Source organism: Thalassophryne amazonica, chromosome 23 (assembly GCF_902500255.1).
Source record: "Thalassophryne amazonica chromosome 23, fThaAma1.1, whole genome shotgun sequence".
NCBI lineage: Eukaryota > Metazoa > Chordata > Actinopteri > Batrachoidiformes > Batrachoididae > Thalassophryne > Thalassophryne amazonica.
In genome coordinates this window covers 28,597,541-28,624,999 of record NC_047125.1, presented here as the reverse complement: position 1 = coordinate 28,624,999, position 27,459 = coordinate 28,597,541, and the positions used below count along the sequence as shown (strand labels likewise).

Genomic DNA, 27,459 nt, shown 5'->3' with positions numbered 1-27,459 from the left:
CAAAAATACATTCCACTTCAAAGGGCGGGCTGGGCTCCAGGGGCATCATGGGAGCGTCGGAATAATTTATGGCTGAGAAGATTTGGTAGAAGCAAAGACAACTCTCCTTCAGGATTATGGGCACAGTTGGTGCTGATCGTAGATTTGTGTTTTGAAGAGGTTTGTTGTGTGTGGGCCGCCTGAAGAGGAGGTACTGCTGGCCCACCACCAGAGGGCGCCCTGCCTGAAGTGCGGGCTTCAGGCACGAGAGGGCGCTGCCGCCACGGACACAGCCGGGGGTGACAGCTGTCACTCATTACCTCTTGACAGCTGTCACCCATCTACTCAACGTCCTCTCACTCCATAAAGACCAGACGTCATCTCCACCTCGTTGCCGAGATATCATACTTCATTGGAGGTAATATCCTCAGCCATTTGTGATTGCAATATTTGTATATTGTGAGTGTTTGCAGGAGTACTGGTACCTCCGTCGGTGAAAGCTGAGAGAGCGTTGAAGGCACTCTTTTCCCCTGAGGAATCTACAGTACTCTGCAGTTATTGAGTGAGAGGTGGAGGTGGCATTCCCACCGCTGTTGTTACTGGGTGTACACACACCCACACTTGACTGTCTTTGTTCTCGCCAGCAGTACCAGATCCGACAGTCGGGGACGGTGATCACCTGGGAATTCGGGACTTGGCGGCTCTAGTATTCACCAGGTTCTGTGGCGGCGGAAATCGTGTGGTTCCGGCTCTTCTCAGGACAGACGTCTTCTATCCTCGAGCCTGCCCACACGTCACCTTTGTGGATTGACTGTAATTATATTCTGAGATTGACTGTATGTTCGTTGTGCACATTTCACAACATTAAATTGTTACCTTTTGGCTCATCTATTGGCCGTTCATTTACGCCCCCTGTTGTGGGTCCGTGTCACTACACTTTCACAACAAGGTTGTCAGTAAAAGCTGGCAGCTGACGTGCATTAAAAAAACAAACAAAAAAAAACTTGTAATGTTTTTGTAAATAATTTGAAGAATCCTGCTTTTTAATCAAAGACTCCTTCAAAGTTGGCTGGGTGTCTTGGTGGCTTCCCTCACTTGTATCCTTGTGTGGTCACTGCCTACTGCAGACAGATTTACTGTACCATAATGTTTGTATTTCTTCAAAACAGATGAAAATTAAGTCCAAGAAAATGTTTGTGTCTTCATGCCCTGACTTGTCTAAAGAAATCTGACTACAAAAGTGAAGATTTATGTTAAAACAAATCCCTATATTTAATTTGTCAGGTCTGAAATTGAAATGGCTGTAATTCCTGAATGGTTAATGTGATATTTCTGGTTAAACGCCATGAATTAAAGCTGAAAGTCGCCACGACATGAACATCTTGATTGTTTTATTTCATGCCCATTGTGGTGGCGGTGTGCCGCTGTCCACCTACTTAATGTGTTTACAAAAGCCAGACATCATTAAGGGCTCCTTCACACATAGTGTGACTACGTACAGCTCAGGGCGACTCAGAGAGTAGAGCTCGTATGAGCGCACCACAAAACATGGCGCCGAAGGGCAAGCGTGCACAATCCCGGTGCGACGGTTCATGCACGTGACGGTGTCTTTCGTGCAGGAACACATTGCGAGCTGCTGCAGCTGCTCACACTGATGTGGAGCAAAATAAAATAAATAACAGCTGTATAATTAGTGAATATCACTGGGTTGATATAAATAATACATAAAAGGGGACGCAATACAGAACACTGTGGTTAAATAACCCTGGTTAAATAAAAAAAATGCCACTCACAGGATTTGAACCCACACACTCTGATTACCAGATAGAAACTTTACCACTGTGCTACAATCACTGTCTTGTAACAGGAGCGTGAAATGGCTAAAATCAACAAGCAGATAAACGTATTTTCTAATAAAAGAAAAAAAGTGCTGTGATAACTGACCAAAAAGCGTTTGGTACGGCGTATTTCTGCTGATATGTGACTGAAAGTGCCATATTTGTCGTACTGTTGGGTTGTGCTGGTCCTGTGGCGCACTGCTCACAGCGTGACACACGTGTCTTGTCAGACGTGATATTCAGATTGCCTGCTATGTGTCCAAATGGACTTACGGTCCATTTTTATGTATTTCCACACAAGCACACACACGCACGTGTCCGTCACAACACGGGGCTTGTGCTCCAGCTGTGATGTCCAGAACCGGAGATGTCTCAACAGCTGTGGGCAGCCAGCCATGCCCCCTGTCCTGTCAGTGCACAGACCAAGATGTCACAGATGAGAGATGCCTCGCCTGCTGGGGTGGGGAGATCACATGTTGGGGGGGGAGCGGGGGGAAGTGCACAAAACACATGCACAAATGTTTTGTGGGGGGAGCAGACACTCTGGCACGCCACATGTACACTTGGAAATTTCACAGTCATGGTGCACTGAGAGAAATTCCACTGCTAGCTCGACAGTGATTGTCTGCTGACTGTTGTTGTGTTAATAGTGCGAATGGCCACACATTTTCTAAGTGCCACATGAGTGGTGTTAGATCTTTGCGTGTGTCACCTGGAATCTGGCCAACACCTGCTGCGAGAGGAATCGATGGGCTCGCACAGCGCACACTGGTGTGTGCAAATAGTTGTACGAGGCAGCTACAATTTTACGTTTTGCACGCGATTCCTACTTTATGCACACTTTATGCGCAAATTGACCAAATTAGCACTATGTGTGAACGGGCCCTAAAGAAGAACTAAAACCATCTGTGAACATCTTATAAATCTCTTTCCTCATCTCTCTTTTAATGTCATTTCTCATTACTTTTCATTGTCTTTTTTTCCTCTTTCTTCATTCTGTTACATTTTTTTTTTTTCATTTGTTCATTCATTTTCAGCTGCTTATCCAGGTCTGGGTCATGTTTTCAGCAGAGCAAGCAGCTCACCACACTTCCCTTCCTTCAGCCAATTTTTTTTCTGATTAAAAAAAAGGGCAAAAAACAAATTTGAGCATGTTTTTCTGCTCATCAGCCCACCTTAAAGTTCTCCTCCGTCAGTCCCTCGTCCGTCTTGGCACTACGGATCATCGCCGCCACGTACCGCTTCACCAGGTTCCGGATCACCTCCTGTTGGGGACAGTCATCATGGTTACTGCACATGCGCAATCTCCCGATCACGCTGTTATTTCGCTCAAGGAATTCCACGGTGCATTTAATTACACCGCAATTTGCCACAATTTGTAGGTTGATGACTACATTCGACATACAGTTTAACTCTGTCACAAGTCGTCTCGCTGAACTTTGAGACAACATAAATAAATAATGTCCAAATTCTGCAGTCTGTCACTGCAGGAATGGAACAGAGATGACTCAATCATAGTTTAAAATAAAATCAAGACCTTCTGGGAATAATTGGGATATATATCTCTCCACTTTGTTGACACGTTAAATCCTGTTTTACCAAAATGTGAAGATGAATTGAGCATAACTGAGGAACTTAAATGTCACTAATTAAATTATCAGCCAATGAGACATGAGACTCATTGATTTATTGACCAAAGACTAATTTTCACCAACATTTGGTGCTCTGTGGGCGGCAATCGAACCCTGACACACAAATCTACACAGTAACACTTTCCATCCTCCCACAGTCCACATCTGTGGGTGCCAAACAGGACGCTTCGTCCTGCTGTCACTCTGCTCGTCTGCCAGAAACACACCACACATACAGTCCTGACAAACGGTAAAGCTGCTAAACACAAAGTACATTCTGCCAGTGACGAGTCTCAGTCCAGCTGATTTAAACACACACACACACACACACACACACACACACACACACACACACACACACACACACACACACACACACACACACACACACACACACACACACACACACACACACAAAAAACTGGACCTTAAAATGATGGACGCTGGATTCATTTATCACCAGCACAACTGCCAAAAACCAGTAAACACGTTGTCTTCTCCACATCATTTCAGCTAAATTTGTAAATCTTAAAAGACGTCCCTCTTTACAATAATAAAGTATGTAAAAGTCTGGATGCATTTTTTCTGTGTGCTATAAATATGAAACAAATTAAACTAGAGCACTGCGCTCATAGAGTCCGCTAATACAAGTTTCCAATCCCACAAAAATTTTACCTTTGAAAATCATTTTCAAGATTAACGTCCTGTTAGACGCGACTTTTCATAAACTAAATTAGATGTGATCAAATGTCAGGAGGATGTATTTAGTTCATGCACTTGAATCAAAGTTTTTTGTAGTGTTTTTCTTCCAACTTTTTCAGTTTCTGAATTCTTTTTCAGATCATTTTCACAGAACTTTGGTTATCTCTGCTATGTAAAATTTGTCATTGCTTTTTTGGCAGTTGGTTTCCGACTGATAACTGGAAGACAAACAGGCATAAAATTGGAACCTCCATCCAATTCTGGTGCTGTAGGTAAATCCATAACAGAAAAATCAGAGTGACTGAGGCACGTTTGACTGAGATATAATGCAAAATGTACACCAAATGGGCTTCTCAATATTAAATTCAAATGTCCACAAAATCCACAATCCGGATCAGATCTGGTTCAAACTTTGTCAGGTGATAGTGAGTGTGAGTCTGCACCTCACTTTCAAATATGAGAGTAATTGGGACACCTTTGTTTAAGATACAATGTACAATATACATTAAATTGGGTTTTCAATGTAAAATTTAAATGATCACAAAACCTGTAATCTGGATCAGATCCGGATCAAACTTTGTCAGTCGATAAAGGATACCATCCTACATAATGCCCTCAAATATGACAGAAAGTTGATCTTTTTTGACAGAGTTATGAATTTTGGAACATTTGTTCAATGTTAAAGATAGGGATTTTTTCACTTTTCAAAGATTTTTCCTGGCTTTGACCTATGACCTTGAAAATTTAATCAGTTCTTGCCTATCAGGATATGAATGTTCATTAAAAATTCAGAACAAAATATGAAAAATTGTGGGCTCTAGGCTGTTCACAAACAAACAGGGGTGGAAACATAACCTTCACCTAATTTCGCAGGCGGAGGTAAAAATGTTAAATAAATTAATAATTTTGAGAGCTGATTCATTTTAAAGCAATTTAGATGAGACACATATTAGCTCTCAACATAATACATTTTGTTTTACTTCTGTTTTTATGTTTTCTTATTTTTTATTAATGTGTTCTCATCATTTTTAAAATATTTTATTTTGTGAAGCACTTTATTGATATGCTGTCAAAGTGCTCTATAAATCTAATTATTATTATTTTAACAGGAGGAAATGTCAAATCTTGACTTGTTGCAGTGTATTTGCTGCTTTTTCTGTTTTAAACGATACAAAATGCTTTTGAAAATTTTAAAACCATTTTACACCTACTATATATAAAACTATAAACTGCTTTTAAATGGCCTCTATGAGGTTTATAGTTAGTTGTAGAAGACACAGGCTTTTGAATAGCTCGAAACCTGTGATGAATTCCCTTTAATTCATTTAGCGATGATCTGGTTTGAACATATGACACACATAAAATCTCTTGTATATCTTCTGGAAAGTTGGTGTTGAGTCTTTATACAGTAAGTTTGACTTTGAACAGACAGTAAGACACTGTGAAACTAAACAACACCATGAATTACTGTGACTGTAGAAGCACAGATGAGAGTGTGAGTGGTGGTTCCGACCTGGTAGTGCTGGTTCTGGATCAAGCTGTCAGCGTGACGCTCCTGCAATAAGAAAAATAAAAACTGTTATTAAATGTCTCACATCCATATTCCCGGCTAATCTCCTCGATGTATTTTTCTCTTAGTCTGGTTGATACAGCACACGGAACGTTTGTTTTCCTAATTAAGGAACCCACAGGTAAAAGGAAAAAGAGAAAAAACAAAAAACAGACTGCATTTGTCCTAAAATGATGGCAAGAACAGCATTAAAAGGAAAATGAATTCCGATTGACAGCCTGAACGTTCGGTATTGTTGAAGTACCGAATAATGAACTTGAGTTAATCCTTTTTCTTCCTCACTCCAAATGGATATTTAACATTTCTGACACTGAGTATCTGCTCTTAATTTACACTTCAGCCTCCTAGCCAACTCTGCTCATCCATAATTCCCACCGCCTGGGTTCAAGAAATGAGCAGGAACGGAAGCTGTTCGGTTCTTCTCGTCTCATCAAGTAATGGACGTAATTGAATTAAGTGCAATGAGAGCATTGTAGTTATTTTTAGAGAGCTGCAGTCCTAAATCACAAACAGGATACTTCATTTTTTTTAAATAACTGTGTTTAGAGGTACATCAGCTGCTACAGAGATACAAGATGAAGAACCTTAATTGTGTTTCACTATATGAAAGAACGACTATTCAAAAACAATATCTGCACAGGAGAGAGGTAGCTCAATATCACGAAAAACACCTGAAAGGATCCGACTCACGGCCATATTGTTTTTACAAAAGGAACCGGTGTTGAAGGCCAAAGTTGTTGTCGGGTGTTGTCGGGTGAACATGCTAAGCATGTACATTTTTGTTTACACGTCGGACTTAGATAAAATTCTCTGGTTTGTTGTAAAGTTGGTGTGCCATTTAAATGTAATACCAGAATTTTAATAATTTAATTTTAACAATAATAATAAATAATAATAATAATAAATAATTTGAACAATATATGGAAATATATATTTATAAAAGGTTAAAATTCCCCAATTTGTTGTAACGTTGGTGTGACAAAATTTAAATTTAAATATCAGTATTTTAATAATAATATATGGAAATATATATTTATAGAAGATTAAAATTACCCGATTTGTTGTAAAGTTGGTGTGCCATTTAAATGTAATACCAGTATTTTAGTAACAATATATGGAAATCTGTATTTATAAAAGGTTAAAATTCCCAGATTTGTTGTAAAGTTGGTGTTACATTTAAATGTTATACCAGTATTTTAATAATAGTAAGTAAGTCCCTTCGGCTGCTCCCTTGTTTGCACTCGGGGTCGCCACAGCAAATCCAAGGTGGATCTGCATGTTGATTTGGCACAGGTTTTACGCCGGATGCCCTTCCTGACGCAACTCCACATTACATGGAGAAATGTGGCAGGGGTGGGATTTGAACCCAGAACCTTCCGAACTGAAACCAAGCGCATTAACCACTTGGCCACCACCCCTGCCAGTATTTTAATAATAATATATGGAAATATATATTTATGGAAGTTTTAGTGATTTGTTTGTCAGTGTAAATCCTGAGACACGAAACACTGGAAGAAAATCATACAGCTATGCTGAATGAGGGTTGTCTGCATATTGTAGATTCTCGCTTAGAAGTTGCACCAAAACTCGATTTTGTTTTTCATGATCTACTGAAACACTTGTGCTTAGGATATTAACATATAGTATACAATAAGATTACCTTCGTAGCTACTGATGGACCGGCACCCTGAGGATGGCGGGGCATCTGTAATGTCATGAGTGACCAAAGTCTGCCACATTCTTGTGCATCTTATAAGGAAGAATTTATGCTCCCTTTGTCAATGTTTAATTTGTACATGTATTAATTCATACTGTGCTTTACCTATTAAAGTATTAATTATGTTGTCACTTAAATGTTAATATAAACAGGAAACAATGGTTATCACAGGCCGAAATGCTGTTGTCAATTGACCATCTGCTTAGTGGCCATGTCTGTGATTTGTCACGTTCACTCCTTCCTCTCCTGTCATATTTAAAAGTTTTTGCAGTGCGCACACCGATTATATTTCAATCATGGATTAAATACGTTTGGCAGAAATGTCCACAAACAACAGCATATAGTCAAAAAACTACAAAGATGCTCAAATGACCTGCAATTCATGGAAGAAATTGTACACTTTAACCTTTGTTTGGAAGTGATTGTAGAAAGAAGAGCTTGTTGAGGGACAAATTAATCCAGAAAAATTGCATAAAGACTCGACGGAGAACTTTAAAACTTTTCACACCACTCTTTATCAGTGGGAAAACTATAAAAATGTACCTCAGAGCCCTTCTTTTGGCAGCTCATAGAATCATAAGCACAGCAATGAAACACCAAGTTGGTATAATTTGTGTAGACAGATGTAAATAAAGCAAAAGAGCACACCTGCTAAACATAAGGTTCAATCATATGCTGCCCATGCAGTATGCACACACGCTGAATATAAGAACTACAGGTGGCACCGCTCTCACCGTGAACTCTCTGAGGTTTTCACACTTGTGCGAGTCCTCCCCGGGCGGCTCGCCTCTCCTGCACAGCTTGTTGTGGAGCCACATGAGCAGGTACCAGACAGACTTGGGACTGGGGATGATGTTGAATGGCGGCGGCAACGTCCCACCTTCATCAAAATAGCTCATCCACAGCTTGGTGCGGGCGAACTTCCACTCAATGTCAGCGTGGTCCTGCACACCGTTTAAATCATTTATTAAGCAAAGATAAGCCTGTAATAAAATTGCAAAAAAGCAATTTGGCAACATCACAGGAGTTTTTGAGGTCGCGACTCACAGCGATGAGTTGGTAGGAGTTGTTCATCATGGCGATCAGCATGTTCAGCAGAACCACCAGCGAGATGATGTTGTACGTCCCAAACATGGTTGCCCCAACAAACTCTGTGAACTCGTGACGGGCCTTCACGTTGGTGACGTACAGGTTCAACAGACCAAATATCGACCAGAACAGAGACTGAAGCGTCTCGAACAACCTGAGGACAGAGAAACGGTAACGGCAAGAAGTCACGATAAAGATCTGGATGGACTATGAAACACTTTAAACAGGGCCAGTTCAACTGAAACACACTCAAAGCTATAGTGTGTAGAATTTAGTGTCATCTAATGGTGAGGTTGCAGATTGCATTATGGTGTTGCCCATCACGATTTTGTTTCCATTCACGTTTTGGTGACAGGGATTCATGCTTGTTTAGCTCCTCTTGTGATAAGCAATATTAACAATCACCCATTTCACAAAAATGAAGGTTCTTAAACTTGTTAGCCTGCACGATGAAGCGCAGGCTAACAAGTGTTGTACTGACAGTACAGTATTTTGAGTTTAAGATTTATAAGTTATTAGTCACCCAAAACAAGGTAGAATAGTTCCTGTTTTAATTTCTTCATTTACATTCTATACTACAATTTTAGCAAATGTTATGAAAGGAATTTTAGACATTAACACAGCAGCCAACAACTATTACATATTTTCTATGTAAAGGTTTAATTGTTTAATGGCATCAACTGCAGAGAATGAACCAGTACTCCATCTGTGCTCTGAACTTTTCTTTTCCCATTGACATTGTTGGTCTTGGTGTGTTTGAATGTTCAGTGCATGTGAAACCTGCTCTATTTAACCGTTGCCCCTCCCCACATTTATAAAGAGACTGTAATACTCAATACACATCATATAACTGTTGATTTTTTTTTCCCATGATGGTAGATGTCAGCAACTTTCCAGAAATACATCCATAAATCACATTTAGAGGCTAAAAACGCATCTGAGCAAGAATGTGGTTGGACTAAAACTCACGCATTTCCAGCTTGTTCCACAGTGAAAGCTGTCAAAAGGCTGTAAATGTCATTCCTTCCACTTAGTGTGGAGGAGGGATGTTTGAGGAGGAGAGGCTGAGGAGGGAAACTTTTTTTACATTCTGAACTCTCACCCCTGTGACATCTATTGGTTTAAAATGATTCATATAGCACCTTTAAGTTCCATATTTTATTTTACACACACACACACACACACACACACACACACACACACACACACACACACACACACACACACACACACACACACACACACACACACACACACACACACACACACACACACACACACACACACACACATCTCAACAAAAATATAAACGCAACACTTTTGGTTTTGCTCCCATTTTGTATGAGATGAACTCAAAGATCTAAAACTTTTTCCACATAAACAATATCACCATTTCCCTCAAATATTGTTCACAAACCAGTCTAAATCTGTGATAGTGAGCACTTCTCCTTTGCTGAGATAATCCATCCCACCTCACAGGTGTGCCATACCAAGATGCTGATTAGACACCATGATTACTGCACAGGTGTGCCTTAGACTGTCCACAATAAAAGGCCACTCTGAAAGGTGCAGTTTTATCACACAGCACAATGCCACAGATGTCGCAAGATTTGAGGGAGCGTGCAGTTGGCATGCTGACAGCAGGAATGTCAACCAGAGCTGTTGCTCGTGTATTGAATGTTCATGTCTCTACCATAAACCATCTCCAAAGTCGTTTCAGAGAATTTGGCAGTACATCCAACCAGCCTCACAACCGCAGACCACGTGTAACTACACCAGCCCAGGACCTCCACATCCAGCATGTTCACCTCCAAGATCGTCTGAGACCAGCCACTCAGACAGCTGCTGAAACAATCGGTTTGCATAACCAAAGAATTTCTGCACAAACTGTCAGAAACCGTCTCAGGGAAGCTCATCTGCATGCTCGTCATCCTCATCGGGGTCTCGACCTGACTCCAGTTCGTCGTCGTAACCGACTTGAGTGGGCAAATGCTCACATTCGCTGGCGTGTGGCACGTTGGAGAGGTGTTCTCTTCACGGATGATGTGAAGGAGATGTGTTGCACTGCATGAGGCAAATGGTGGTCACACCAGATACTGACTGGTATCCCCCCCCCCCCAATAAAACAAAACTGCACCTTTCAGAGTGGCCTTTTATTGTGGGCAGTCTAAGGCACACCTGTGCACTAATCATGGTGTCTAATCAGCATCTTGATATGGCACACCTGTGAGGTGGGATGGATTATCTCAGCAAAGGAGAAGTGCTCACTATCACAGATTTCGACTGGTTTGTGAACAATATTTGAGGGAAATGGTGATATTGTGTATGTGGAAAAAATTTTAGATCTTTGAGTTCATCTCATACAAAATGGGAGCAAAACCAAAAGTGTTGCGTTTATATTTTTGTTGAGTATATATATTTGAGTTTTGTGGATGCACGTGCTTCACTAAGTGCTATCGCTTGGTACTAATTTAATTCCATATCTTTCTGTCACCGGTACAGCAGAGGTTATTGAATTTTTGATGAAGTGGCATTTGACAGCACATTACATCAGAGAGAGCAAGTGAAAGGGAGATAGAGAGATTGCGTAACATGTTCAACATGCCAAAGTTTATTTTTTGGTCTGCAGCAGACGAGAGATGATTTACGGAGGTGAAATCTGTCCATATGTCTGACCTGTGAGCGGCAGAGAAACTATGAAGGTGAAGGAGAAAATGAAGTGAGAGGCTGAATGAAATCAGTGATGGGTGAAGCGACAGAGCGTGACATTACAGTGAGACGCAGAAAAGAGCAGTAGAAGAAGAATGGTGAGACAGAAACACGAGGTCGGACACTGATGTGATTTACGTCTTCACTCTTTACACACTTCAGTTTTTTTTTCATTTATTAACTTTGTCATTTTTCTCTTTTCCCTCTCCTCTTCCTCCTCCTTCTCAGCCAACATTTAATTTTTATTGCCTGATAATTTATTTGATCTCATCACTGCTTCTTTCCTCTCCATCCTTGTCTCCTTATATCCTTTCTTCTGTTTCCTGCTCTTTACCATCTCGCCTCCTCCCCTTGTCTAATGTACATTTATATTTCTTATATTTTTTCCTTATTTTCTTTCTTGTCTCCTTTCCTCTACCCTTGTGACCTATCTATGTATCCTCTTCTCACCTTGCCACTTCTCTGCCTCCTCATCTTTTGTCCTGTCTTCTCCCTTTTGTCTCCTGTTCTGTCCCCTACACCAACACTCTTCATTCCTCCTCGTCCTATGTGTTTCCTTTTTCTCTATCTTCCTGTCATCTCCTCTCTTCCTTCTCTCCTCTCCTTGTTCTTTTATTATCTTCATTTCATTCCGAAGTCCTCTCCTCATCTCATGATGGTCCTTCTTCTCTTCTTCCTTCCGTTCCTTCCTCTCCTCTCTTTCTTGCTTCTGACCGCACTTTTTCTCCCTCATCTTCCTCATCGTCTTCTTCTTCCCTCGTTCCCTTTCTCCTCTTCATCTCTTTTCCTCTGCCCTTCCTCTCCTATCATTTTCTCCTCTGGTTGTCCCCATCGCCTCCCTTCTTCTTGGTCTCTTCATCTTTCTCTCCGCTAAGTCGAGTCATCAACTGTAACAGCTGATCCACAGAAGCTCTCGGTCATGTCCTTGTTCCACCACAGGGAGAGAGAGAGAGAGAGAGAAGCTGTGATTGGAAAGACCAATGTTTACTGTGGGTAAATGAAAGAGGGAGTGAGACTTCCACAGACAAGAGGTGAGAGAGAGAGAATCTGTTAATGATCCGACACGTTAAAGGTGATGAACGGTTGTGAAGCACCGATCAGGAGGAGACACCTGAGGAGACAAATGAGTTTGTGAAATAATTACTAAATGCTGATAAGAGCGTGCAAAAGAGTGAAGAGATTTGTTTTAATAAACTCATACTGATGCAGTTTGGGTTTACCTGCAGGCCACAATTGTTCTGTGAGCGTAACGTGTCACCTGATCCACGGCTCGGTTGTTTAACTTTGCCGTGAGTCGACATTTCGTGTACAAAAGAGAGATGCTGCGACGTGATGACGTGATTATGCTTTTGTACCTGTTTGTTTATTCAAGCAAAAAGTCTGCAGAGTGCGTTTGCCTGTTTCAGAGAGTGGCGGACAAATCACAGGTTTGATTTTGTTCACGCGCCATCTCACCGTGTAAAATCAGTGGGGAGTTTTCAAAATTTAAATTCCTTTCAGAGATGTGTTCTGTTCATTGCTTGCATGGTACGGGGGTGCTGGGTCGGGTTGTGGGAACCAGCAGCTTATAAGCTTCCACAAAGACTGTAGCATCGCCAACAAAATCACGTAGTACAGGTTCTAAGCAAAAGTATTGTTCAGATTATAAAGAAAGCATGAAATTTGTCACACATGTAGAAAATAATTATGGGTGGACACCTGTGAAATTGATCTTCTGAAGGGGCGCAGCAACGTTTTTGTTTTTTTTTAAAGATGGCCGCCAGAATTCTAAAAATGGCTTTTCTGAATAGTTCTGTCCTTGCACGCTTTGTGTTTTTTATGACTGATGGTGAAATTCTTTAAAAAAACTTCACAAAGCAATGTGTTGTAGTCCACTAGAAGTGCATTTTCAACATTTTTACCCGCCTGCCTTTGACTTTGATGTTGCAAAGACTGACTTTTTACTTGAATAAATGACGGCAATTGTAATAATCTCAGTTTTGCTGTTCATTTTCGTATGATGTTATAAGAGTAATATTGGATGCATAAAACAAAATATTGCATAGTCTTGAATTTCAGAGACAGTGGTCAGAACCAGCGAAGAATGGTCCAGATACATTGTTAAGAGAATAATTCAAGTTGTTTTGTCCCAGACATGAATATAATGAGCGCTCACTTCTCAGCAACTCAAGCATGCAAAGGGTTGTGTAAGTGCAAGCGACATGTCCTGACTTACACCAAATTATGTGCTTGTAAAGGAGGATGTGCAGAGTAGATGAATATATGACACATTTTGTTGCTTTAACATGTATACTGTGACATGTATAACTTGTTAAAGGCTTATCATTTTTTTATTTTAAAAGAGAAATGAATGGACATTACATGTGTGTTTCTTTAGAATTTTGTGAAAACACCAAGCTGCCACTTGCTGAATATTTACATGTAGCTCTTTTTGTGGGTTTAAAGTTGTTCAAATAAAAAAACCCAGCAGAATCATCGTAGAATCATCTACATGCATGCATATGCAGATGTAAATGTGAAATGATGTGATAACACCAAATATTTACACACACTGACATGATAATTTTAATGAGTTATGTTTATCACCACACAGATGATGATCCTATTTTATTCCAACGTATTATTATTTGCAGTAATTTTGTTACTTCTTTTATGAAGATATATTAGGATACAAACTAGATGGAAAATGTAAATTTTGGTTATTGATGCCATTGTATATGATTTGTATAATGGCCACATTATGTCAACTTTGTTCAGTTTTTACTGTTACTGGGACCTATGTTATTTGGACATCATAGCAATTGTGATAAATGTTGATATTTTTACAAGTTCAAGCTGTGTGATCTGCAAATAAAGTGCGTTTATCATCTGTATGTATTTACATTCAGTTTCTTTTGGTGGCTATTTTGAACATTGCATGCCACACCTACTTAATTTGTATATTTCACCGGTGTCCACCCCTTAAATTGTTAATTATAAGCTGAAGATTGAGTGGGAGAAGTTTCATGCTTTCTTCAAAATGTGAACAATTGGCACTTTAGAACCTGTACTAACCTACAGGTGGCTTTGTTGGCGATGCTGCAGTCTTTGTGGAATCAGTGACACCCTGATTGCAAGACCCACAAAACTGAAGGAATTCGAGTGTCCTGGGTTTGTAATTGTCCTGGATCAAGATTAAGATCCAGGCTTAAAATCGTTTCCTAGACTTGGTCATCAGAAGTATATCTGTATGTGGTAAAAGTGTGAACTTGTAGAGATATTCACGTGTCTCGTATTAATGTTTGAGGACAATTAGAAATAATGCTTGGACAGACATTACGCGTAACTATTCTGGTAAAATAAGAAAAATGTAATTTGAGGTGAACACACAGTTAGCAAAGTGAATCGTCGTTTTGACATCAATTTGTCTCGCGGGCATTGTCTCAAGCATTTTACTGTAATGGAATCGATCATGAATCAATACACCTATTATCTCAAACACAACACATGTCAAATCAATACTCAGCCCACTGAGGAAGATCGGCTCTCGTTTTGCCTCACTCAGCAGAGACAGACTAGACGGAACCCCACCGACTGGCGCTGCACGTTTGCAAATATACCAGTTACAGAGGAAAAAAAAAATAATAATAATAATAACAACACATTTCTTCACGTTTCCCAGAGGAGCCTCTTGTTCTCAGAGCACCTGCTCAACACACACATACACAAAAAAACAGCTTCCATATCATTGAGTCCAACCAAGAAGACGAGCAACACCTCAAGATATAGAGATACAAACTGTATTTGAACAGGATCGTATTCTCCGGCTGATGCGCACAATTAAATATTTAGTCGTGATCCAAACAGCTTTTAAATGCTTGCTGCTGAACAATGTTATGCAAATTAAAAATCCCAACTCACTATATTTATAAGTTGAAAAATGTGTGAAAAGTAAGAACAAATAAGAACTTTATTGATTTGTAAAATTGGTTAGCAGTTAAGGTATAAATAAGCTGTTAAACAAGAGGATTAAGCAAGTAAGATCTATATTCTTCTTTTTTTTCTTCTCCAAAACTGAATATTTATGAGAGTAAAACGGAACATCTGCAAGGTTTCTTTGTCATGAAAATGAGCAGCTACTCAAGGTTTTTCACCGTCTTTGCTTTGGTGCTGAAGTCTCCTTTTATCTTCAAAGTTAAAATCAGGTTCACAGATATGAGTAAGACAAAGCTCCAGAAGAATCCAGATTGTTGATCATTGATCGTGTAAATTCTTTTACAAAAAGGATAAAAATATAAAGAGCTGCTGCAAACAATGTTTGAAATAAATGTCTTCTGGTTTTATAAAGTATTAATTTTGGAGACTTTTTGAAGATCCATCAATCCAGTTTCCACCATGAGCAAAACCTTGATAAGACTTTTGTGGGCCCGTCTTCTAAACAGTACAGTGTAAAAAAAAAAAAAAAAAAAAAAAAGTATAACCAATTTCCAAATGATCTATTTGTCATTTTCCCACCCAGAGCTGCTCATATTCTTTAAATAAGTAGTACATCTGTGCACTTATGGCTGCATTAGGCTTAATTAATGAACTAATTAATGTCTTCAAAAGTGTTGTTTCTCTTGGTGGGAGGGGGGTAATCTGGTGTGTATTTGAACTGAAACAGAGCATAAATATTCTTTTTTTTACACAAATTATGTGCTTCCACCTGTATATATTCACAACCTTCAAAATGTGAAGGCTTTTGTTGTGAAAACTCTGTTTTAAGAATTTTATGTACTATACTAAGACAATGTAGTATATTCAATCACTTACGTAGAGAATGCGTTGTTCTGCCTCTCACAGCGGATGCCTTTGCAGTTGTTGGGTTCTTCTGAGGCTTTGGTCTCATAGTAGAAATACAGCTGGTTGAGACCATTTGCGAACGCCAAGAGGACCTACACCAAACCAAAAACATAACAGCATTAACTCTACATGTTGTGTCCAGATGTTCCTGCTGACTGATCTAAATCGACTGGTCATTTGAAAGCTTTAAGGAAGAAACACTTGATGTCCTTCAGTCAACATGAACTTGCTCCTGACTTGGAGAAAGAGATCCACCAGGTTTCAGCAGAGTACCCTGGCTTCAGAACTCAAAGTATTAATTATTTTTGCTTTATATGCAGATGACACATGAGAATTACATCATCTGGATGTATTCATGTTCCCACCACGAAGAACAACCTCGAACCCTGGAGATTCTGCCAATGAAGATCACAGAGGAGTGTCTTTGAAGATACTGCAGATCCTGTTGTGGTTTCTTCTTTGTTGTTCAGCCATTCTGGAGGTAAAGGTCCTTCTGGGATTTTTGAACAGGACATGTGCACCACAGCGACACTGGCAGAGTGATGTGCAGTCGCTGCAGCGAACACGGAGCAGTGTGGATTCTGGGCCTCGGGCCCACTGAGATTGATTTTTGCGGGGAGCTGAACAGTTCACATGCGACTATGTCAGCAGTTCCTCCAATGAGGAATGAATGAGTTCTTGGCATAATGAAATCATCATGTAATGTGCTCCTCTCCTCAGTGAAGGGCATAGAGTGTGTTTAGCAAGTTGCACGCTTTGTCATCATCATCGCAGACCGTACACAAAAATTCTCTTTGAAACAACACGCTGGGCATTTTATTGTGTTTTAAGATAGACACATCATTTTATCTGAAGCAAAATGATGAGAATTTTCTCTGTATGTAATGACGAGCACCGACTTATGCAGTTAAAGTGCTTCAGTGGCTCATGTAAAGCATCCGTCTCTGGTGGCTGAGCCAAATTCCAATTACTCTGAGCAGAACCAAGGACAAAACAGAAGACCATTTATGTCAGCTGAGTTCATGAAAACTGATAATAAAACATTAAAAAACAATCTCACAGCAACACAAAATGATGATGTAATGAGTTAAAACTGGGAAAGCTAAAGCAAAATGTTCATACAAAGACATCTAAAATCCAAAGTTTGAAGTCAATCAACTGAAATGTTCAGTCAAAATTATGACATATAAGGTTAAAATGCCAACTTTCTGTCATAAAGAGGAGACATTAAATCAAATTTTCTCATTTCTGCAATTAAATTATAACTTCTTAAAAGTCTATAACATTTTAAGTAAATTAAATTATAGGAATAACAAAAAACATAAAACGTGGACTTCCTATGTCATAATTTGGTCATAAGAAAAGTTACAAAAGAAACATATAAGTCAAAACAACTTTAAAAAGAGTCATCAGGAGATGATGTATCCCCACAAATTAGTAATACAAAGTGTCGGGGGACCACCCAAGTTCACCCTTATGCTAAATATGAAGAAATTGGTCAGTTGGTTCTTGAGCTATCGCACTAACAAGCAAAAACAGTAATGGACAGGCGGGAGGACATGCTATTGTTACCCCTCCAGTATGAAATATGGGAGGTTAACAAAGGAAAAGTAAACATTTAAAAAGAAACAAAGAAATTCAAATAAATTCAACAAAAAGTCCAATTTAGCAAAAGTCAAAGCTTTAATAAGTCATAAATTTAACAAAACACTAATCATACAAATTCAAAGAAATAAAAGTCATAAGTTTAACTAAACAAAAGTCACTTTTGTAACTTTTAACAAAAGTCATGACAAGTTTAACAAAAGAAACAGCATAAACAAATCTAACAAAAATTCCTAAATTTCATGAAGCTAATGAAATAATAACAAATTTACTAAAAGCTACAACAAATTTAACAAAACAATTTTTCTTAACATTGAAAGAAACAGAAGTCATAACTAGAGTTTCCAAATAATAAATGGGGCAGGGTGGGGGGTGGGGTCGGGGAGGGGGTGTCTAAATATCAGCACTTCTAAGACTTGGTGAGTCAAAATAGTATCTTCTGAGACTAACTTGTCTAAAAAATGAGACTAATTCAGACTTCAACCTGTTAACGAACATCTTCCTTCACGTACCAGACAGTAGATGAAGAGAAACTTGAGAATGTCCAGCAGCATCCTCCCCAGCGAGATCTGCAGCGGGCCGAGGTGCGAGTTGGCGGTGAAGAGGGAGATGAGTCTGAGGGAGCTGAAGATGTTGGCGATGGCAAACAGGGCCTCGGCTATCAAGGTGGGGTGCCACATCTCCCACTCCTCCCTGGGACGAGAGGAGTTATACTGCACAAAGGAAGAAGAAGAAGAACAACAACAAAAAACCCAGGTGAAAATGCAGAGGAGTTATCTTATTACTCAGAGAGGCTGAGGTGATAAATGTGAGGCTTTATTAACAGCTGTGACAACACAATAAAATCATTACCGACTCGCAAACACCTCAAATTGACTTCACACACACGCACACACATCTTACATTTAAACTGAGACGCTTCAAGTTTCACTCCTAATCTAGACTTTCACTATAGTGATGCATTTCTAACATTTCTGCCCTGAGGTCCCCCCCACGGGAGGTGGGTTTATAATCACCCCCGTGTGAGACACTGAACACAAAATAACTACAAAATGACTGGATGGATTTTCACCAAACTTGGTGAGATTATTACCCGAGTTACTGTCTCCAGGTGATTAACTTGTGGAACATGTTGGGCAAAGCTCAAGCAAAATACAGCCCAACAAATTGAACAAAATCAACAAAATGAAAACAAAACACATTTACCATAATGTCTCCAAAATCAGTGTGGCTCAAGATTTGATCAAAACCAAACCCTGAAATGTCTTCAGACTGTATCCAGAGTGCACCTGGGGCAGGCCTGTGAGAAGACTCCAGGACCTGCTGCTCTCGTATCAAAGTCCACAGCTGGAAAGTGTGTTCGAACACATCAGCACCGCTTTGTCAGAACATTATGATGCTGTTCTCACAACATTACAACTGAACATTTTTCCTTTAAATATTTTAATTAACTTTCTGGAACAGGACAACCGTTCCCTTTAAATCTCAGATAATTAAAGCCAGCAGCGGGAAAACACGCCATTGTTCCCTGTCAACAGTTCTCACAGTCCCTTCTTTTGTGTTTCACTCATCTGTCTGTCTCTCACTTATCTGCCTTGTTCCTCATTCTAAATTCAGCTGTTATTAGCGTTCAACACACAACCACAAACACACACACAGGGCACAGCCATTAATTTACCCGCATTTACACACACACACACACACACACACACACACACACACACACACACACACACACACACACACACACACACACACACACACACACACAATGTATGTACAGATATTACAACTTCATTCATATTAGATCAGAAATATACTGAATAATGTGAGAAAGATTTTTTTTTTTCTGAATAATCCATTTCATAAAAATTGTAAGATGGCCTTGATTATATAACTCTACGAGATATATATATATACATACATATATATATATATATATATATAAAACCCCTTCTTATGCAGGTACTTAATCACACCGCGATGCCAGATTTTGTCCATTTTTGCCGTTTCCCTCTACCACGAACTTTCAAACTTGGCTATGAACCACAAACTACCTCACAACCTGTAAGAAAATAACACAGTTAGTCATCAGAAGAGTTGAACTTGCCTGGTTGAATGGGCAGACTGGTTGAATGGGCAGACTGGTTGAATGGACACACTGGTTGAATGGGCAGCCTGATTGAATGGGCAGACTGGTTGAAAGGGAAGATTGGTTGAATGGACAGACTGGTTGAATGGACAGACTGGTTGAATGGACAGACTGGTTGAATGGGCAGACTGGTTAAAAGGGAAGACTGGTTGAAAGGGAAGACTGGTTGAATGGACAGACTGGTTCAATGGGCAGACTTGTTGAATGGACAGACTGGCTGAATAAACAGCCTGGTTGAATGGACAGCCTGGTTGAATGGGGAGACTGGTTGAAAGGGCAGATTGGTTGAATGGACAGACTGGTTGAATGGACAGCCTGGTTGAATGGGCAGACTGGTTGAAAGGGCAGACTGGTTGAATGGACAGCCTGGTTGAATGGACAGACTGGTTGAATGGGCAGACTGGTTGAAAGGGCAGACTGGTTGAATAGACAGCCTGGTTGAATGGACAGACTGGTTGAATGGACGGCCTGGTTGAATGGGCAGCCTGATTGAATGGGCAAACTGGTTGAATGGACAGACTGGTTGAATGGACAGACTGGTTGAATGGGCAGACTGGTTGAAAGGGCAGACTGGTTGAATGGACAGACTGGTTCAATGGGCAGACTGGTTGAATGGACAGACTGGTTGAATGGGCAGACTGGTTGAATGGGCAGACTGGTTGAATGAGCAGACTGGTTGAATGGGCAGCCTGATTGAATGGGCAGACTGGTTGAAAGGGAAGACTGGTTGAATGGACAGACTGGTTGAATAGGCAGACTGGTTCAAAGGGAAGACTGGTTGAAAGGGAAGACTGGTTGAATGGACAGACTGGTTGAATGGGCAGACTGGTTGAAAGGGCAGACTGGTTGAATGGGCAGACTGGTTGAATGGAAAGACTGGTTGAAAGGGCAGACTAGTTGAATGGACAGACTGGTTGAATGGGCAGACTGGTTGAATGGGCAGACTGGTTGAAAGGGCAGACTGGTTGAATAGACAGACTGGTTGAATGGGCAGACTGGTTGAAAGGGCAGACTGGTTGAATGGACAGACTTGTTGAAAGGGCAGACTGGTTGAAAAGGCAGACTGGTTGAATGGGCAGACTGGTTTAAAGGGCAGACTGGTTGAATGGACAGACTGGTTGAATGGGCATACTGGTTGAAAGGGCAGACTGGTTGAATGGGCAGACTGGTTGAATAGACAGACCGGTTGAATGGACAGACTGGTTGAATAGACAGACTGGTTGAATGGGCAGACTGGTTGAAAGGGCAGACTGGTTGAATGGACAGACTGGTTGAATGGACAGACTGGTTGAAAGGGCAGACTGGTTGAATGGGCAGACTGGTTGAATGGACAGACTGGTTGAATGGGCAGACTGGTTGAATGTACCTGATGCTATGAAGCTGTACCTAATAAAGTGGCCGGTGAGTGTATATTCAGCCTAATATGGTAATTTTCAAAGTAGTTAGGCAGCCGAGAGATCTGTTTGGAGCAGGGCTGCTCAAATCCACTCCTGGAGGACACCTTCCCTGCCTGAAGGACTTCCTGTCAAACAGTCAAGCGGCACTAACGTGTTACCATCCGTCAATCAGCCTGTTTTACAATGCACGATGTTGCCGTCAGGGCTGAAATGTGAAGACTGGATTAGTTGTGTACGTGTACACAAATCAGACTTGCATCTAAACAGGTACGTTTATAGGCTGCCTGTGTAGGCGGGGCCAGCCGCCGCCATCAGTGACTCACAGCTGCTGCAGATGGCCCCTCCGTCTGGAATGTGCACACGGGTGAGGACATAAATAGATGAGAGCAGAATGTGCATCTTAACCACATTAAAGCTGAGGGATGAGCTGTTGTTGCTCACTAAAATCAAACTTCCTGTTATAAAGGTCAAAGGTTACACCTGACACCAATTGCAGTTGTGAGTGACATTTTGGCCATGTGGTGCGTTTCTCTGGTCATGATCCATCACACAAGTGCGTCCCCAGTGTCTTAAAAGTTTAAGTTTAACTTAAGCGGCTGAGGACACGCCCACATTTCACCTAGCTGCAGGAGATAAACTGTCTGTCTTTGTGGTTGCTATCCAGGATCTAAGGGGCTTTGCAGCATTATCTGAATGCCGACCACGCTTTGAGATCCCTGCTGTTCACTCTGGATAACGTCTCTCCGTCCTGCCCTCACTTTGCTCTTACCTTAACGTAGGCCACAATCTTCAGCGATATTGTTGCCAGGTAGAGGGAGTTCATGGCAAAGTCCATCAGGTTCCACCAGTCGTGGATGTACTCTGTGAAACCTCCGTCCCACATTTCCTTAATTTCAGCCCAGATGAAGCCTGAAACACACACAAATATCCCCGTTTACTCGCACAGATCCTGACTCAAACACGTCCACGTGCAGGCTTCTTGCAAGATCACATGTTCATCACTAACGCCACATTTCATACCCAGCACCCACGGCAGAATCATCCACTCCACGATGGTGGGCGGCGGCCCCTGCATGTGCAGGTTGGTGCGGGCGATGTGCTGCGAGGCCAGCAGCAGCAGGAAGAGGAAGGTCAGGTAGGACGCCGTGTGACAGATGAACTTGATGAAGGGCTTCTTGATGAAGCGTCCTAGTGCGCTTTTCGGAGCCAACAGGTAGATCTGAGCACAGGTGAGGAAAGAAGGGGAGGAAAGAGGACACGTAAGGGAAGGAACAATCACACTGACAATATAAGACTATGAAAGTTTTAATTGAATATTAATGAATGCAATTATAGTGGTAACAGGAAAAGAACCCTTAAATGGCGAAAAAGAAAAAGTGCTACACCTTCAAGTCTTCAAAATTGTACCTTCATTTTGCATGTGATGCACAATCTAAACTATAAACACAAGAATACTTCAACAAAACCGGTGGGTAAGAAGGAAAGCATGGCACATGCCCCCTCTTGAGGTGATAATGAAGTGTGGAAATTGTGTTGTGAAAGACTGGTGCTTTAAAGATGGCAAATGGTCTATTTCCATTGCGCGAGACTGGCACTTTCAAAAGGAACGTCCTCTATTCTCCCCCAATTCACCACCAAGAAATGGTTTCAATCAGAAAAGGTATTATTTAATTATTACGAAGAAACAACAATCAAGATGCCATCTTTAGTGGCCCATATGGGATAACGACAATGCTCATTTTTGAAAAAAGATCCTTCCTCTCTGTCCCAACAAGAAATGGTTTCAATCAGATGAAGCATTCTTTAGTTGTTGCCTGGAAACAAAAATTAACATGGCGGCCATATTAGATGATGGATGACTCCCATTTTTGAAAGGAATCTTCCTCACTACTAAGAAATTGTTTCAATCAGAAAAGGTATTGTTGAGTTATTGGCCGAAAAAAAAAAAAATCAGGATGGTGTGTCCGTAGCAGCCATATTTGATAATGGATGATGGCTATTTTTGAAAGGAACCTTCCTCTCGTGACCCCCAATACACTAACAAGAAATGGTTTCAAATGGACGAGGTGTTCTTTAGTTATTGTTTGCAGACGAAGGCCTGGATGAAGGAGGTGAAAACATAATGCCCCATCTTCATTTAGCAGGAGCATCAAAACAAGCACATAAAAGGAGAAAAAGGAAGAAGAGGCGAAGTCACTAAAATAGAAAAAGAGATGAAAACAAACAGAAAGCAAAATGTGACTGAACTTTGTCTGACAAAACCCTCACTAACTGTTACCTAAACTGAGAACAGTCCCTTACTCACACCTCCTCCCCCCCCACACAACTGGATATTCAAACACTCTGGACCTCCTCCCTCTCACTGCTGCCCTCCCCACTCCCCCTGTTGCCCTCTTGGTCCAAGAGGATGACGTGAGGAGACATTTCAAAAGGCTGAATCCACATAAGGCCCCGGGCCCAGACTGTGTCTCTCCTGCCACCCTGAGACACTGCGCTGATGAGCTAACCCCAGTCTTCACGGGGATCTTCAACACCTCCCTGGAGTCATGCCATGTTCCAGTCTGTTTCAAGTCCTCAATCATAGTTCCAGTCCCCAAGAAACCACGCGTCACTGGACTTAATGACTACCGTCCTGTGGCTCTCACGTCTGTAGTCATGAAGACCTTCGAACGCCTGGTTTTATCCCACCTGAAGTCCATCACCGACCCCCTCCTGGACCCCCTGCAGTTTGCCTACAGAGCCAACAGGTCTGTAGATGATGCCATAAACCTGGCCCTGCACTCCATCCTGCAGCACCTGGACTCCCCAGGAACCTACGCTAGGATCCTGTTTGTGGACTTCAGCTCTACATTCAACACCATCCATCCGGCTTTGCTCCAGGACAAGCTTTCTCTGCTCCACGTGCCCGACTCCACCTGCAGGTGGATCACAGACTTCCTGACGGACCGGAGTCAGCGTGTGAGGCTGGGAAAAAATGTCTCAAACACTCGGGCTCTCAGCACAGGATCTCCACAGGGCTGTGTCCTTTCCCCTCTGCTCTTCTCCCTGTACACTAACTGCTGCACCTCCAGCCACGACTCCATAAAGCTCATCATGTTTGCGGACGACACCACCCTCATCGGACTCATTTCGGATGGGGATGAGTCTGCCTACAGGAGGGAGGTGGACCGGCTGGTGACCTGGTGCAGCAGCAACAACTTGGAGCTCAACGCCCAGAAAACAGTGGAGATGATCGTGGACTTCAGGAAAGCCACAGCCCCCCCGCCCTCACCAACAGCCCCATCACCACTGTGGTCTGTCACCGCTTCCTCGGCACCACCATCACCCAGGACCTCAAGTGGGAGTCAACCATCAGCTCCCTCATCAAGAAGGCCCAGCAGAGGATGTACTTCCTGCGGCAGCTGAAGAAGGCCAAGCTGCCTGTCCAGCTGATGGTGCAGTTCTACACGGCCATCATCGAGTCCATCATCTGCTCCTCCATCACGGTGTGGTACGCCGGGGCTACAGCCAGGGACAGACACAGACTGCAGTGCATTGTGGCCTCTGCTGAGAAGGTGATCGGCTGTAGCCTTCCATCTCTCCACGACCTGCACGTCTCCAGGACTCTGGGTCGAGCAGGTCGGATCACAGCTGACCCTTCTCACCCTGCTCACGGTCTATTCAAACCACTCCCCTCGGGCAGGAGGCTACGGTCCATCCGGACCAGAACCTCCTGCCATAAGAACAGTTTCTTCCCCTCTGCCGTTAGACTCATGAACTCCACATAACTCAGTCACCTTAAGCTTAACTCTGTCACTTTATCATTTTATCACGGGTCACTTTAGACAATATACTTTGGTTTTTAATTGCACTCCTCCCACTGCACTGTTTTTCTGTTTCTCTGTTTTTCTGTTGCACACAGCCTTTCATATTTCATATTTCTTTTTTTATCTTATATTTTATCTTATTTTGACACATATGTTATATTTTATCCTAGCATTTTATCTCTTCTTAATGTTGCACCATTGTACCGAAGCAAATTCCTAGTCTGTGAATCCTGTTCACTGGCAATGGCAATAAACTTCTTCTGATTCTGATTCTGATTAACTGAGTCACTGACAACACAAAGTTATCGGGTAACTGTTTTTCAGCTCAGCTGCTTGTTACTTGTAGATTCTTGGAATTCTTTGTTTCTTCAGAGCTGCTACTGTCGCTGCTGGTGACCGTAACTTAACGCAGAGTCACATCAGTGAGGCTTTAAATGAATCCAAACACCGAGTGGAATAACCACATTAAGGCGATAATATTACTGCTGCTGCCACACAAACAATGGAGCCATTATCATGTATTACTCGATTATTTCAGCCCCAGTCAGTTTGGCCGCATTGCAGCCACTTGTGGTATAATCCATTCTGTAAAATCTTTATGGAGTTGATTGTTCTTCGAGGTCATTGTGGCATTGGCTTGACGTGTACAATTACTGCACCAACCACAGGGGCAGAATAACTTTGGAACCAGCCAGTTTAAGACCTCTCCACCCCTCTCCACTGCAGGTTCTGCCCCTGAAAGTTGTTTTTCAGGGCCTTTTTTGGCACAAGATAAGTCCCTGCTCTGTAGGTACTTCTGAGCGGCACTAGAAAACCGTTGGACGGGTTTCAGCACTGGTCATTAAGTTCCACAGGAGAATATGACAACAACAAGCGCCAACCTAGACTAGCAAAACAAGAGCAAGAGCTGAAAAGTGGAAACCGAATATGGATAGGAGGTAGAGGCATTATTAGCTTTCTTCTCGATGCACAAGGTCCAGCAAGGATTCGGGTCCTACATGATGGCTGAAACTGTTGCCTACATAGCTGCATGAGCCTGGCGGGTCTTCCTCGCAATGGAGTCACAATATCTCAGAAGGCGACATCTGGGAAGTAGGTCTAGTTCCAGCGGTGGAAAAGGGGCTACAGAATTAACCTATAGTGAAGATGAAAATGAGAGTTTGTCCACAATGATACCACCATGCGGGTCAACAGTGTCGGATTCATCAATAAGACACAAAACTGGATAATAAACAGTCATCAGGAGATGACTTATCCCTCCCCGGTCCTCACAAACCAATAACCTAAAGTGTCAGGGGATCACCCAGGTACACCTTTACACTAAATATGAATGAAATTAGTCAACTGGTTCTTGAGATATCATGCTAACAAGGACGGCAGTGACAATATCTTGAAAATCTTGCTTTGACCTTGAAATTGGTCATAAGGTCACCATAACTGACTGGTGTCGGGGATCACTCAATTATGTTAAATATGAATGAAATTGGTGAAGTGGTTCTTGAGATATCTCACTAATAAGTGAAAACGGACGGACAGACGGCATTTTTATCGACATGCTGATCGATAAAAAGATCTGCATTAATCTGCCCCCTGGTGGATAAACCTTGGAAGTGCACACAGACCCTTCATTATACCATCAGTCTCCCTCCCTAATTCCTCACCAGGGAGAAGACGGGAAACAGCAGTCCGATAATGAAGCAGGTGACCAGTTTGACCACCCAGTGTCGCCTCCTCCAGCCTGGGAAGCCGTCGTACCACAGCGTGGCCAGGAGCTGCTGGCAGTTCGGCTGAGCCACAAACTGAAAGACAGATAATAATTCACGATGTTCCATTAAAATACCTGTAGTTCATCAAAGGTAGAAATGGAAAAAAAATAGCAACTAGAATGGAAGAAACATTACTACAACCTCGGAATCCATGTAAATTTAACTTGACAGATTCTGATCCTCTTCTGTGCAAAAATGTACTTGTGATTAAAATGGAAAATGCCACAAATCTTAAAAGCTAATGTTCTGGATGTGATGAACCATTCCACCAAATTTGATAGCAATTTACTAAAAAACTTTTGAAATACTGGCTGAAAAATAAATGTCAAATGTGAGACGGGAAATCTTAAAACCTAAATTAATTTGCAGAGACAATGAAAATAAAGACATGAACCAGAATTCTCATTTGGATCTGAATCAACAACAGACGTGTTTCTGTAGTTTCTGCATGTAAAATAGCAGAAAGGGGAAAAGCACAAAGAGAAAAAGGAAAAAAAAAACAAAAAAAAAACGAGGGATGAAACAGAAAAGCACAGAGGAAAAAAAAAGAACATTGTGTTTCACGCAGGGGAAAGAAGATTAAAGAATTGCTGCTGCTGTGGCAGTAAAAATCCCTGTGGCAGACAAATATGATTTATTCTGTGTTACACCAGAAAACATTAACGATGATTATTGAT

At 41.5% G+C, this 27,459-nt stretch overlaps 1 protein-coding gene across 1 annotated transcript in view; it reads right to left on the bottom strand.

The window, feature by feature from the left end:
- trpc5a (transient receptor potential cation channel, subfamily C, member 5a) overlaps positions 1-27,459 on the bottom strand; it is a 75,647-nt gene that overhangs the window by 1,668 nt on the left and 46,520 nt on the right. Inside the window, exons 8-16 of the mRNA XM_034165081.1 lie at positions 26,678-26,815; positions 22,231-22,429; positions 21,980-22,119; positions 18,174-18,374; positions 16,027-16,148; positions 8,485-8,680; positions 8,172-8,381; positions 5,664-5,705; positions 2,993-3,082 (exon numbers count right to left, since the gene is read on the bottom strand). Of these exons, the coding sequence (XP_034020972.1) occupies positions 2,993-3,082; positions 5,664-5,705; positions 8,172-8,381; positions 8,485-8,680; positions 16,027-16,148; positions 18,174-18,374; positions 21,980-22,119; positions 22,231-22,429; positions 26,678-26,815 (1,338 nt within the window). The remainder of the gene's footprint in view (positions 1-2,992; positions 3,083-5,663; positions 5,706-8,171; positions 8,382-8,484; positions 8,681-16,026; positions 16,149-18,173; positions 18,375-21,979; positions 22,120-22,230; positions 22,430-26,677; positions 26,816-27,459) is intronic.